This window comes from Citrus sinensis, chromosome 3 (assembly GCF_022201045.2).
Source record: "Citrus sinensis cultivar Valencia sweet orange chromosome 3, DVS_A1.0, whole genome shotgun sequence".
NCBI classification, from domain to species: Eukaryota; Viridiplantae; Streptophyta; class Magnoliopsida; order Sapindales; family Rutaceae; genus Citrus; species Citrus sinensis.
Window position 1 is genome coordinate 42947625 of NC_068558.1, and position 13504 is coordinate 42961128.

A 13504-nucleotide genomic window follows, 5' to 3' on the forward strand; every position below is an offset into this window, starting at 1 on the left:
GGGAAAAAATATGAAAAATCAATACTAGTAGGTGATTGTTCTTGAATGTTGATGATTGTCGATCAATTTAATCATTTCATTTATCTTTATCCTTTCGTTGCCAACTTATTTTGTTTTCTTGTTCTTCATAAGGGGTAAATATTTTGTTAGCCCCAACAGGAGCCTCGTTAACTTATCTCCATCTTACATGGCAATATACCAAAAAGAAAAAAAAAATGATTAGAAATCAATGACAATAATAATCACATAAGATATCGTGCTGTAAAAACAAATCATGGGCTTCAAAAAATGATGTTCAGCTGGTGCCCTGCAAGAAAAAAAATACTCAATAAATATGTCATGAAAATGCATCTCAATTCTCATCATCATCATAAACACCTAAAAGATAACAAATTGAACCGTCCAGGCCAATCTGTGCATGATCTTGAGCCATACTTGTCCAATTATCGCTCTTGATTGCCCATCGATGGTCCAAGTGTCAACTGAATTTCCTTTTTATTTCTTTTTTTTGGGTTAACACACACACACACACACACACACGTATACAGAATGAAGAATTGTGGTAATATACGGTATGAAAGGAAGGTGAAGGTGTCACAACTTTTTGGCAATAAAATGATTGTTGAAAAAAGTGCTTTGAGAAGGTGGTAAGTTCAAATGAATGAAGAATGGGAAGATAAGAAGCAATATTCCTCAATTGTGAATCATTTTGTTGGCCATAAATTGTCACTACTTGAAAGTGTACTCATAACCCCATTTTCCATTTTTTTCTTTTTTAAAATTTACAATTATATATGTAATGCAAGTAAGCAACTCACTCACTAACTCTACAAAATTTGCCCTTTTGAGGTTAAAACAAAGTTTCACACCTGAATGAGAGAGGGGTGGTTTTAACATGCGCATTATGCGCAGGGTAAGGGTGGAGGCGGGGGGGGGGGGGGGTGGGTGGGGGTGTGGGGGCGTAATGGCACTTCCCGCGCATGATAGAAAACGACGCTCTGTAATCTTTTGTCAATAAAGCTAAAATGAATGGGTCCGAAAAATAGCTGCCGCTATATAAAAAGGCCAAGTGGTCTCTGGTCTCAAACAAAATCAAAACGTTGGTTTTTTGGCAATTAAACATTCTCTTCAGTCAGTCTCTGTTTCTCAACTCTCAAGCTCCCGAATAATTAAAAATTAAAAAAAGCATCATCAAAGCTTCTCTGTACTTTCTTTCTCTCTAAAAAAAAAAAAAAAAGGAACTTTTCAGCTCAAAGCTTTGAATTTGTTTTTCGACTAGGTGAAAAAAAATTCACATTTAGTATAATTGGATTTATGTTTTTCGCAATTGATCCTGAGAATTTTATTTTATCAATGTCGTCCGATATAAGCTAGTGTTCTCACTTGCTTTGTTTTTTCAAAGAGCTATCTCTTTGGGGTGGGGGTTTTTGTTTTCGATTAAAAAAAAAAAAAGCTCGTACAACTTTCATGGCTAAATGCGTGAATAATAATAGCAGGAGTTCCGTCACCGGCTTTGCAAGTTTGAAGCTTTCTTCCGGTCTTGCAAGTTACTGAAAAAAGAGAATATAAAAGGTTGTGTGTTAGGGTTTGAAATTAACAGGTCGTTGATTCTGATTGGTTAGGGATGGGTCGGGGGTGGCTGTTACGGGGAACGATGGGGCCACCGATAAAGCCGCGGGCGGGGTTAAGGAGAAAGCAAGCTGGAAGAGGCTCTTACAGGGGAAGCTAGGGGGACGGGGGCAGGGACGGGGACGGGACGTTTTGTGATTTTCTTTATTAGTTGTCGTTTTGAGAGATTTAAAAAATAAAAAAGTGACTGCTGCTCCTTGTTTGTGTGTTTTGTTTTCACAAAAAAATTGGTTGCTTTGACTGAGGGAGGAGATGGGTGCCAGTAGTACCACCTTTGACTTGCACGGGATATTGAAAAGCCTCTGTTTCAATACGGCGTGGAAGTATGCCGTTTTTTGGAAGCTCAAGCATCGAACTCGCATGTAATTTCATTTCCGTTTTCAGTATGACTTTTTGTGTATTTATTTAGCTACTAGAGCAATAAAATGTGGCATCAAACTGCTATTCAACTCAGGCAATGTTTATTTTGTTCTCAAATGTTTCAACTTTTTGCAGGGTGTTGACTTGGGAAGATGGTTATTATGACAACTGCGGGCAACAAGATTCTTTAGAGAATAAGTGCTCAAGTGAATCCCTTGAAAACTTTCATGGTGGGCGTTATTCACATGATCCCCTTGGGCTGGCCGTGGCAAAAATGTCCTATCATGTGTATTCTCTCGGGGAAGGGTATGATTCCTCTATGCTATTCAAGTTTTAGTAGGAGTACGAAAGTTTGTCTTCTAAATGTGAAATTTTGCTAATGCTATGTTTCTTAGTATGGAATTGGAACTTTGGAATTGGAATCTAGTGGAATTGGGATGTCAGCGTTGGAATCTTATGAAAATGATGATCTCTAATTCCATCTGCTTCCAATTCTGTGGTCGAATCCTATGCTACTAAAAGTTCAGTTGTTGTGACAAATCGAATACTTATTTATGATTAGGTGTGTCCCAAAGACAGCGAAATTCGGATTGCATTTAATCTTTCTTTTTCAGGATCGTTGGACAGGTGGCAGTTACTGGAAAGCATCAGTGGATCTTTTCAGATCAGCTAGTTACTAATTCTTGCTCATCATTTGAGGTGTGCTACTTATAGTGCGATTGCATTAATGGTTACTTTGGTATTTATTTTGTTTTCACATTCATTCTTATGTGTAATTTTCTCTTTGATGATTTTCAGTTCAGTGATGGATGGCAAAGTCAGTTTTCAGCTGGGATCAGGGTATGATTGCATTTCCTTTGTTTTATTGTTAAATGGTGATTTTTCCACTGTAAACTAAAATTTTATGTGCATCTGTGATGATGAGAACATCTCTCCTTATTCTATGATAAAATGCACTTGGCATTGACCATATTCCTATAACTGCTCAGTTTTTACCTTGTTAGTACCATATAGTACCCATCCTGGTGTAATCGATTTGACTATTTTGTTATATATTTTTTTACATCTCTGAATCATGAGATCCGTAATGTTTGCTCAACAATCTTTTTGGCTAACTTTCGCATTTTAGTTTCTTCAGCCAATGCTAGTAACTTATTTTTAATGATAGAATTTGTTTCTTCTTGCATGTCAATATTGCCAAATTAGCTCAACTTTTGTTTTACGCTTACTAGAGCTGTTAGTGATTTGTGCCCTAAATTCTTGATTGTAGTCATCGGCTTGTTAAGAAATCTTTCTAATAAAAAAATATTTGTGTTCTGCTGTGTAGACCATCGCTGTTGTAGCTGTTGTTCCACATGGAGTTGTACAGCTTGGATCGTTGGATGAAGTAAGACGAGTTCTAACTACCTTCTTAGTGCATTTTTGTGAGTTATACATATTATTTATATTTAGCTTTACCTTTATATCTGTGCATTTTCATATTTTCTTCTAGTATTACATGTAATTTAAAGATTTTCTTTGTTCACCTTTAGCTATTCTGAGCATTGATTTATATCTAATTGACTCTATGTAATATTGACATATGCTTCTGTAATGATTAATAATCTCTTTTATTCGTTTTGCTTGCAATTATCATTTCTACAATGTATAGTGTAAACTGATTTTATCATTGATTCACTAAAAGTAATGGTTTAAAAGAACATTCCGCACACTTTCACTTAACATTATTTGAAGGAACAAAAATTTGGGAGTTTCTAATTGTGTGTTATTAAGTTCCAAATTTGTTGGAAAGCAGCACTCGTTGCAAAAGAATTTCCAGAATGGACTGATAATCTCCTAGTGGAGGAAGTATACGTACCTGATAGAACGAGAATATTGGCCCAATGCTGAGTGGGAGTTTTAGTGAGGAAATTGATAACTTAATCTGCCTCTAGTTGACTAAATTAACAATAAAAAAGCTGTAGTCCTGTTCAGTTGCACATGGTAAATTAATGAGTCACATTTTACGTACTATATTGCAGGCCTTTTTCTCTATATCTCTCTTTGTAAACAACTTGCTTTTTTACAATTATGCTGGTTCATTAGTATATCTTCTGCTGGTCGAGCAAGGTAAATAAGAAGGGCATAGTTTTCACTAGGCTTTACTTTATCTCTTGGTACTGAGTATTTGCCGGGAGATTTACAGTGCTCTAATGGAGGTTTTTTTTGGTTTTAATATTCATTGTTTCAATGTCGTGTATGCTCCAAGTTTACTGGCTATTCATAATCTAACTATATTTATGACAATAAATGTTGCTTATTTCTGTTAGATGTATTTATTTGTTTGTTGAGTGGAGCAGGTCACTGAGGATATGAAGGTGGTGACTCATATCAGAGATGTTTTTGCGGCCCTTAACGATATTTCAGTAGGGCATGTTTCTAGTACAATACAATCTAGTGTGAAGAATACATTATCCCTGGTATATTTCTTCCTCTTAGTCTATGCTTGTGCATGTATTTCTTCATGTGTATATTTTGAAAGTATCTGTCCGTACATTTGTGTAGCATGCATATATGCGGAGCGGTGTAATAATTTCTCTCATTTTAGCATAAAAATATGAATTATGACCAATAATACTTTGTTTCTTTCTTTCTTTTCTTTTCCCCCCCATTTTCTCAGCCAGATTTACCTACAAAGACTATTCCCAATCGCTGGCACAATCTAGATGAAGTGGTGAACAGAGGAGGACCAGATGTTCAGCTTCCCATGTTTCCATATGTTGAGAAACATAATGATGGTTCTTATGCATTTTCTGGAATGCAGCCTAAAATTGGAGATGGAGTGGTTAATAGGAATGAAGGGATTCGATTATCCTCACCAGGTGGTGTTGGGAGTGCCAAAATACTTCATCCAAAATCAAATGTTATCAATTTGGATTATCAGAATCAAATGGGAATACATTTTATCAGCGATGGGATGAGCAGAGTGGAACCTAGTGGCTGGAAGGATTTGGGTGTGATATCAGAACAAAATGGTACTCCATTTTCAATTAATTCCGTTATAGATAGCATCAATTTATGTAGTGTTGCACTTCAAGCTGAAAAGTTTGTAGCTGATCGTACATACTTAGCTTCAAACCCACTTGAGGCTGTTCTTGGTGAACAAGTCAAATTGGAATGCACAGATTCTTGTCAAAATGGGATGTTGCACATACCTGAAATTTCAGACATAAAATTCGAAAAAGATCTGGAGAAGTTGCAGAATCAAACTGAGTTGAATCACTTGGACCCATCTGGCACGTCTTTAAAGTTCTCGGCTGTTTCTGAGCTGCATGAAGCGTTAGGACCTGCTTTTCTGAGAAAAGATATTTATAATGATAGGGAACCAGAAAATACAGTAGATGGAGAAACTGTTGGGATGCCTGAGTTGACGAGCAGTAGCCACTTGATGTTTGACTCTGGCTCAGAGAATCTTCTAGATGCAGTAGTAGCTAGTGTTTGCAATAGTGGCAGTGACGTTAAGAGTGAGAGAACCTTCTGTAGATCAATGCAGTCATTGTTGACAACTGAAAAAAAGCCAGAGTCTTCTAGCCAAAGTAAGAATACTAACAATTCAGTATCTTATTCTATCAGCCAATCATCTCTTGTAGAAGAAGATGCAAAGCACTTCTTGAACTCATCAGAAGTGTGTGGTGCAGTGTCTTCAAAAGGGTTTTCATCAACTTGTCCAAGCACATGTAGTGAACAGTTGGACAGGTCTTCAGAGCCTGCTAAGAACAACAAAAAGAGGGCTAGAACCGGTGAAAATGGTAGGCCAAGGCCAAGGGACAGACAATTGATTCAAGATCGTATCAAGGAACTGAGAGAGCTTGTGCCTAATGGATCAAAGGTAACTTCCGGTTGTATTTTTTAACTGTGAAAAGTGTGATTTCTGTTCATTGAAATTGCGTCGTGTTATGTGCTGAGATTTCAAGAAATTTCAACAGTGTAGTATTGATTCCTTGCTGGAGCGTACAATCAAGCATATGCTTTTCCTGCAGAGCATCACTAAGCATGCTGACAAGCTTAGCAAATGTGCCGAATCAAAGGTAAAAGTCTCAGCTTCTACCAAGAAAACTGCTTTCTGAAAAAGAAATTGAAAAGTGTTTTTTCTTAATTGAAAACAGCTTAGAAACAAGAAACCAAGGCTGCCCTTGTAGTCTTTTCAGGTCTTTCCTGACAGTCGATTAGTTTCTACTGCCTATTGTGAAGAGTATACAAATCTTTTTTCTTTTTTTTTCTGTTTCTTTTTTAACGGGCATTCCATAATTGTTCGACCTATTTACATCATTCTGCTGAATTTGCAGATGCATCAGAAAGGTAATGGTATTCACGGGTCCAATTATGAACAGGGTTCAAGTTGGGCGGTGGAGATGGGAAGCCATCTCAAAGTTTGTTCAATCGTTGTAGAGAATCTAAACAAGAATGGGCAGATGCTTGTAGAGGTAAGTATAGATCATTTATGTAGTTTCTGCAGGAAGCAGTTTTAGTATTAGACTTATCTTGCTAGAATTCAAAGAATTACGTAGATGAGAGAGGGAAACAATGTCGAAAGAGATGGGAAAGATCTCACACATCCATAGACTAAGATCATCATTGGTTGCCTATGTCTTTTAATATATTCTTGGTAATAGGGATATGATGGTTGATCTGTGCAGATGTTGTGTGAGGAATGCAGTCACTTTCTTGAGATAGCAGAAGCAATTAGGAGCTTGGGTCTGACAATCTTAAAAGGGGTTACGGAAGCGCATGGAGACAAGACATGGATATGTTTTGTGGTTGAGGTAGGATCCAAATCTTTTGGATGAATTATACGTTATATGTTTTCTGGATGGATAAGGAACAAAATCCACGGGTGACATTTCCAATTTAATACTATATTCTCAAAAGTGTATTTTGCTCATGTAATAGCTTTGTGCTTTCAAACAGTTATGCATACCTGACCTTTCTAAATAGACAATATCTTGAATACTTGTATCTTTTCCCTGAATTAGACTGCTGTTTAATTTTATTCTTTTTCTTTTGAACTTTTAATCAATGCAGGGACAGGACAACAGAATTATGCATAGAATGGATGTCCTGTGGTCACTCGTGCAATTACTACAGTCCAAGACTACAAGCAGCTGACAGATGTGGCTGATCAACTCTTGGAGACAGCCATGTTGGCTCCTCTGTAATATATATTAAAATATTTATGATTTGATTGGGACTTGGTTGTGGATTTTGTTTGCAACTGAAACAAGAGAGAGGGACAGTGAAGAAAATGAAACAATGTTAGTATAAAGATCTTTTTTTTCCTTTTTTTTTTTTGTGCTTAGGTTACTACCGAGTGTGGAGACGCCATGTCCTCATCTTACAACACTTTTCTGTTCACATTTGGTCGATCATTTGTTTGAAAGCTTGATAATTGTAATAATAGAGTGGCTTTTTAGGAATTCAAGATCTACAGATCGTTGTTTATATCTTTTGTGTTTTCATATTTGTTCTAGATTTTTATGGTTATTGCGCAATAACATGGAAACGCGAGCTACTCCTGCAGGATAAACAGTTAAAGACTCTTCTCATTTTCAAGCATGGCTCATCTAGAAATTGTGCGATCGATTATTATTACTGCACAGACCCATCATAACTTAAAATGAGCAAGAGTTGGGTTACCATCCAGTCCTTTGGATCAGAAATAGGCCATGTACTCAGCAACACTAGTTGCCCTGTATATTGGTGGGTCGTCAAACAGAAACTCCTTCATTGGCTCATATGGTTTAACTTTGTTCATCGTACTTGGATAGAAAAAGCAGGCAACTGATACTCTGGGTCCAACTCGTCCAACCAACACCCTATGTTCCACGCTTCTGAATCTGTCATTGGTGATGAGCCACATAAATGGAGAAAAGAAAAAGGTAAAAAAAATTTCAGTAAATGTATCCAACTGAGTGTATTTTCCAAATTAGATAACTTGCCTGAATGAAATCACCAATGTTTATAACTAAAGCTCCCTGCACAAAGGGCACATCCGCCCAGTAATTTCGATGAAGAACTTGGAGGCCACCGATATGATCTTGGAGGAGTACAGTGAGAAAAGAAGGGTCGGAATGCTTGGAGGCGCCAAACGTCAGCTCTGGCTCAGGACAAGGCGGGTAAAACTGGCACACCAATGATTCAGTTTCCATGGATTCCATGCTTGCAAGGTAATCACTGGAGAGCCCTAAAGCCTCTGATAATAGTGCAGATAAAATGGTTTTCAGTTTGATTATATATTTCATGTATTCACTTACTGCTTTTCTGCAGAACATCAATAAAAATAAGAAATTAGCTATGCAAGTCCCTGAAGAATTTGCACGTGAAGTGAAGTTTTTCAGCGTAGACTGAGTTACCTCACCTGCATATTTTAGGAAAAGTTTCAGGGTCCAGTTGACCGTCCCGGAAATCAAATGCTATTGCATCCCGCCAATCTGCTGCTCCTTTTGTCACAAGAAGATCTCCATTGCTGAAGAATCTCACTAGTTTCTGACAATCGCGGGAGTACATTTCCATCTTCACCTCCTTGGGTTGCTCATGGAATCTTCTCACCCCTTCTAACATTTCATCCATAACACTAACTGGAACTCCATGGTTAATCAGTTGAAAGAAGCCCCATGTCTCTGATGCTTCACGAATTTTATTGACAATCTCCATTCGTCGACAATCTTCAAAGCCTTCCAGGTCTATCAGTGGAACTTGGAGGCAAATATCATCATTGTCTGATGATTTTGGCAGGTTTTCCAAGGGATGGATGAAAAATCTAGGAATCTTGGTCACGCCAGAGTCCACTAGTCCCTTAACCCCAGCTTTAGTGTCATCGAACTCCTTCACTTCCTTAGCTTTGTCATATTTTAAGCCATCATTACAAACGACTTCCATCTTACCATCTTAGGAAATTATAGCTGATGATAAATGACAGATGACAGTGCGATTGAGCTGTTGGTCAAGGGCGTTGAAGCATAAATAAGAAAAGAGCAAAGATGCTTATGCTCAATGAATATGGCCGGTAGCCCCTCAAGCACCAGAAAGGGTACAAAGATGCTTATGTTGAATGAAAAGAAATGGAAAATGAGATGCATTTGATTATTATAGAATATAAAAAGGCCAAAGCAGTAAGATGCGCACTTCTGGACTTTCTCTGACCTTGACAATCTTGAGATGTTGTTACAGCAGAATTTAAAAAGGAAAATGGCTAAGTGTCAGCTCTTCAATCCGTTGGCCCTCTTAAAATGCTCAGGTATCACTACTTAGCCCAAAAAGAAGTTCTTTTTTAAGTATACGTTTCGCAAGGTTGGTTGACAGGTCTCTCAACTTGCACAGAAAAGGAGAATAGGAGGGCATCTTAATTATCCGGCGCCAAATTTCTTAAAACCTAAAATCAGACACAATAATTGAACAGACAAAAAATAGTAAAATATATCATCTCTGTTTCACTTGGTGTCATCTCCATGTATGTAGTTTAAACAATAAAAAGATAAAATCAAAACCTGAAACAGACAAAAATGTTAAATATCTCCCTTGACAACTTCTACGTATATAATATCGAGTATGCATTATCTTTTTTTTTTTTTTTGGGACGAAATCTATGCTAATCGGGATGGCATATCATAGGTAAATTTGTCGGAATCCTAGTGGATTGTGTGAATCTTTCATCTGCTTCCATCTTCTTTTATATAATCTGAAATATCTTGTCACCCATTTTTCTCACTATCTACCGCTAAATATGTTGTTGTTGTCACCATCGTGTAGTGTAAATGAGAAATTTTAGATGGTGCCAACGCCGCCATTATATCTGCACATTACCATGGATTGCCTTGCCCGCAATTATTGTACACAATGCATTCACAATAACAAAACATTACACAGCAACGTTGTTCATGTCACTTATGCACCTACAATTATCTTGTAAGTGATGCTAACACCATTACATCAATGCATCTCTATCAAATTGCATGCAACTACATATACAAAATGCACTAATACTATATATAATGGCATATAATTGAGTGATTCTATATGATGAGGTATTTCATTATGCGTTCGTTGAGAGCTCAACGAGTTCCATAAAAATTATTAGTAGTTTGGATGCAGTATTACTAGCTCTAGTGTGCTCTACTCTGTTCTGCTATCATTACAGAAACCTCAATGAAATGCCTCCATCACAGTCAATCAAAATAATTCCAAACCCATGATTAATATTGTTTGAGGGAAATACTCCGACGAGACCAGGCATGATGAGCAGATATCTGATGGCAGAGTTCTGCGAACCGGTGTGTCCCGCAAGAGCCTGGTATCCTGGGGAGCAGGAGCAGAAATACCCTGCTCATCCACGAGCACGTCAGCCGCGAGTCCAATCTCCTGTAAGAAGCATAAAGCCATTCCTGCTGTATTCCTGCTAAGGGTTTATTTGAGGAGACCCGGTCAACGACAGTTGGCGAGGCACGCTCTCCAGCCCGAGAATCTAGGCACGAAGGCCACGCAACCACCCACGACTACAGAAATGGGAAATCCACATCTGAAGGTGGGGAGAATAACGGGCGTAAACTGCGGAAGGTCGGGACTCAGAGGAAGCCTATAAAAAGATAGCCAACAAAGGTCAAAGTGTTAGATTTTTTGCTATTTGAACTAAGAAAAGAGAGAAAACAACCTAACAGCCATAAGATTTGTGGCAAACGTTCCCTGAACCTTCATATCTGACTTGAGCGTCGGAGAGTTTGCGCCGAGAAAACAACCGGCGTACTCTGACCTGTCTGTGTGCGCAGGAACCTCTGGAGAAGAAGCTTTACGAGGAGAGATCCTGGTCGTGGTGAAGTTGATCGAGCAGAGACCCTGGTCGTAAAACGAGGACAACCAGAATCTCGCATCAACAAATATAAATCCAACCATTTTCGTTATTGGGCCTAGCCGACAGTCAAAAAGGTGTAGATCCAACTCAGCCTATCGAACGGTAATCCGACATCGTCGCAGTCTGTTTTTGTCGATAAAGACTTGCTCTGTTCTATTACCTTTCTTGCTGCTATGTGACGGACCTGTGTAATCTTGGCGGAGCCGTCGCATGCGTTTGTGAAAACTGATTTAATATTGGTGGATTTTTATTACTCCAAAATACAAACAAATTCTGCTGAAAGACGCATTGGATTTTTCTATCATGCTTGTGAATTTTTACAGTATTAATAATAGGATCTGTTGACGCTAGTTTTTAGGTCAATTAGAAAATTAAATAAACGGAATAATAGAAAGAACAAAACATAAAAAAATTTTATGGTTCAGTATTTGGCCTACGTCAATAAAAATAAAGAGAGTAATTTTATTATTCAATAAGAATTACAACAATTTTTTTTTCTTTTTGTCTTAGTTATTTGCTTGTATCTTTACTTGTGTCCAATATGCATCAAGAGCTCTCTGTTTATAATACAATTATAATTTATAAGTATCTAATTAATTGATATCTTCTTCTTTTACTCGGCTTTCATTACTTAATTATAATTTTATCTGAAGTCTGTGTTTATCTCCTTATCAAATTGGGTTTCCGGAGCTTCTATGTTTTTCTTTTGAATTTAGATTAAGCATCCTAGATTCTTCTTTTGTAACGACATTTCCTTTGGTTTCATGCTTGCATAATGCCCATGTGCTTCTAACTCACATGCCCATGTACTTCCAGATTGCATGCATGCTTGCTCCACGATATTTTGCTTATGTCATGAAACTCATTTTTTTGCTCAATTAATTTAGCTCTATGACATCTTATTTATGTCATGAAGGTTAACTCTTTATTTAATTACTTTGGCTCCATGACATCTTACTTATGTCATGGACCTCAATTCTTTGCTCAATTACTTTAGTTTTATGATATCTTTCTTATATCATACTCCTTACTTGCATGCTTTCTTGTTTTTCTCTAACATGTTTTCACGCGCATGCTCTCTCGGCTTCTTGCTTGCATGTTGTCTTACTTTCTCCTAACAATAGGATCATTATAGTCCTTTGGATTTAAATATTTTAATCTTCGCCATTGATTTAATTAAGTGAATAAATAACTAACTACTTAATAGTTAATAGATAATATTTTTTATAATTTGATAAATATTTTCTAAATCACCAACAAAATTAAAAATTAAATACATAAATATACAAATTAATTTGGATGTGTAAACAAGAAATATTGATTATTCAATCTTTAGCAAAAAATGTTAAATCGGAATCCTTTTTGTCATTTACATCTGAACAATATAATTTTGATTTCTTAATTTTATCCATTGTCTATTTTTTAAAAAAAAATTACTCATTGGCTAAGAATAAGATTGAGTTGAATCAATTGTTGCAATATCTATTAACTTAGCAATTTTTCTGTTGACGTAGAGATAAAAATAAGAGGATAAACTAAGATTGAGTTGCGTTAATATTAAAATTCATATATTTTAAAAAGAAATATAGAAGTTTCAATAAATTGTACTTGTTTCTTTTTTATTAGTTAATCTTTAAAAAACACATTTAATAGACTTGATAACTAGTAAGTTTAACTTTTAAATAAACGAAATTAAATTATTATTCTGACTAACTTTTAATTTTATGAATTGCTAATTAAATCTAACGGTATATATTTGTACCACTATTGATTATGTAATTTTTCATAATAGTATCATAAAGTGACCCAGCAAACCGATATCTAATTAAGCATGCCTAAGTTCATTTGACATCACATTTCAAACCAAAATAGTATACAAATTGTTAGGAAATACGTTTTCTTCCTCAATAAGAATTTTATAGAATATTTTCTTCTTTAAATGATTCCTATTTAAAGAATAACTAATTTTTTTGGAACTTAATTTATTCAAGGGAGAATACAACTTGTAATAAGGAAATAAATACTTTTCCTATAAAAATTAATCATTATATATATAGAGTTTAGGTTCACTTATTTGTATAACATAACAACTAGTTTCTCTGCAAGTAGACAGTCTCTAATTTGAGCAAAACGGTACTACGGTAGATTTATTGAAAGATTGAGCATTATTAGAGTTTTGGACGTGATCTAATGTGATCGAAACAGTAGATTTTACTCCCATCGTCGACTATGATTTTTCTCCAGCATAAGAGTTGTTTGAGAGAAATACTCCGACGAGACCAGACGTGATGAGCAGATGTTTGGTGGCAGAAGTCTGCGAGCAGGTGTGTCCTGTAAGAGCCAGGTAGCAGGGAAACAGGAGTAGGAATATCCTGCTCATCCACGAGCACGTCATCCGCGAGGCCAATTTCCTGTAAGAAGCACAAAGCCATTCCTGCTGTATTCTTGCTAAGGGTTGATTCGAGGAGACCCGGTCAACGACAGTTGGCGAGGCATGCTCTCAAGCCCGAGAATCTAGGCACGAAGGCCACGCAACCACCCACGACTACGGAAATGGGGAATCCACGTTCGAGAGGTGGGCGGATAACGGACGTAGACTGCGGAAAACTGGGATTCAGAGGAAGCCTATAAAAA

At 36.8% G+C, this 13504-nt stretch overlaps 2 protein-coding genes across 4 annotated transcripts; one reads left to right on the top strand and one right to left on the bottom strand.

The window, feature by feature from the left end:
* The first annotated feature begins 1059 nt into the window (after positions 1 to 1059).
* Positions 1060 to 7467, top strand: LOC102621121 (transcription factor bHLH155). Of its 3 annotated transcripts, XM_006479496.4 has the most exons (12): positions 1061 to 1991; positions 2125 to 2295; positions 2604 to 2688; positions 2788 to 2829; positions 3317 to 3376; positions 4329 to 4448; positions 4649 to 5564; positions 5667 to 5857; positions 5955 to 6056; positions 6315 to 6452; positions 6666 to 6791; positions 7051 to 7467. In XM_006479496.4, exons 1-12 carry the CDS (start codon positions 1882 to 1884, stop codon positions 7132 to 7134), a joined length of 2145 nt encoding a protein of 714 aa, XP_006479559.2. In that variant the 5' UTR covers positions 1061 to 1881; the 3' UTR covers positions 7135 to 7467. The 3 variants fall into 3 exon arrangements, with proteins under 3 accessions (XP_015386328.2, XP_006479559.2, XP_024954479.2); XM_015530842.3 differs by having other exon boundaries at positions 1060 to 1991; positions 4649 to 5857; XM_025098711.2 differs by lacking the exons at positions 1061 to 1991; positions 2125 to 2295; positions 2604 to 2688 and having other exon boundaries at positions 2804 to 2829; positions 3317 to 3413; positions 4649 to 5857.
* On the bottom strand, positions 7294 to 10011 carry LOC102616794 (deacetoxyvindoline 4-hydroxylase-like). The gene is made up of 2 exons (XM_052437647.1): positions 8384 to 10011; positions 7294 to 8286 (listed from the first exon to the last, which is right to left on the bottom strand). Exons 1-2 carry the CDS (start codon positions 8902 to 8904, stop codon positions 7917 to 7919), a joined length of 891 nt encoding a protein of 296 aa, XP_052293607.1. The 5' UTR covers positions 8905 to 10011; the 3' UTR covers positions 7294 to 7916.
* Positions 10012 to 13504: the final 3493 nt, after the last annotated feature.

Bases quoted from the DNA above. Each gene is read 5' to 3' on its own strand.
- LOC102621121 (XM_015530842.3), top strand. From the start codon at position 1,882: ATGGGTGCCAGTAGTACCACCTTTGACTTGCACGGGATATTGAAAAGC. The intron at 2,296-2,603 runs GTATGATTCCTC...TTTCTTTTTCAG, and splicing joins GTGTATTCTCTCGGGGAAGG to GATCGTTGGACAGGTGGCAG. The intron at 6,057-6,314 runs GTAAAAGTCTCA...CTGAATTTGCAG, and splicing joins GCAAATGTGCCGAATCAAAG to ATGCATCAGAAAGGTAATGG.
- LOC102616794 (XM_052437647.1), bottom strand. From the start codon at position 8,904: ATGGAAGTCGTTTGTAATGATGGCTTAAAATATGACAAAGCTAAGGAA. The intron at 8,287-8,383 runs GTGAGGTAACTC...GATGTTCTGCAG, and splicing joins ACTTTTCCTAAAATATGCAG to AAAAGCAGTAAGTGAATACA.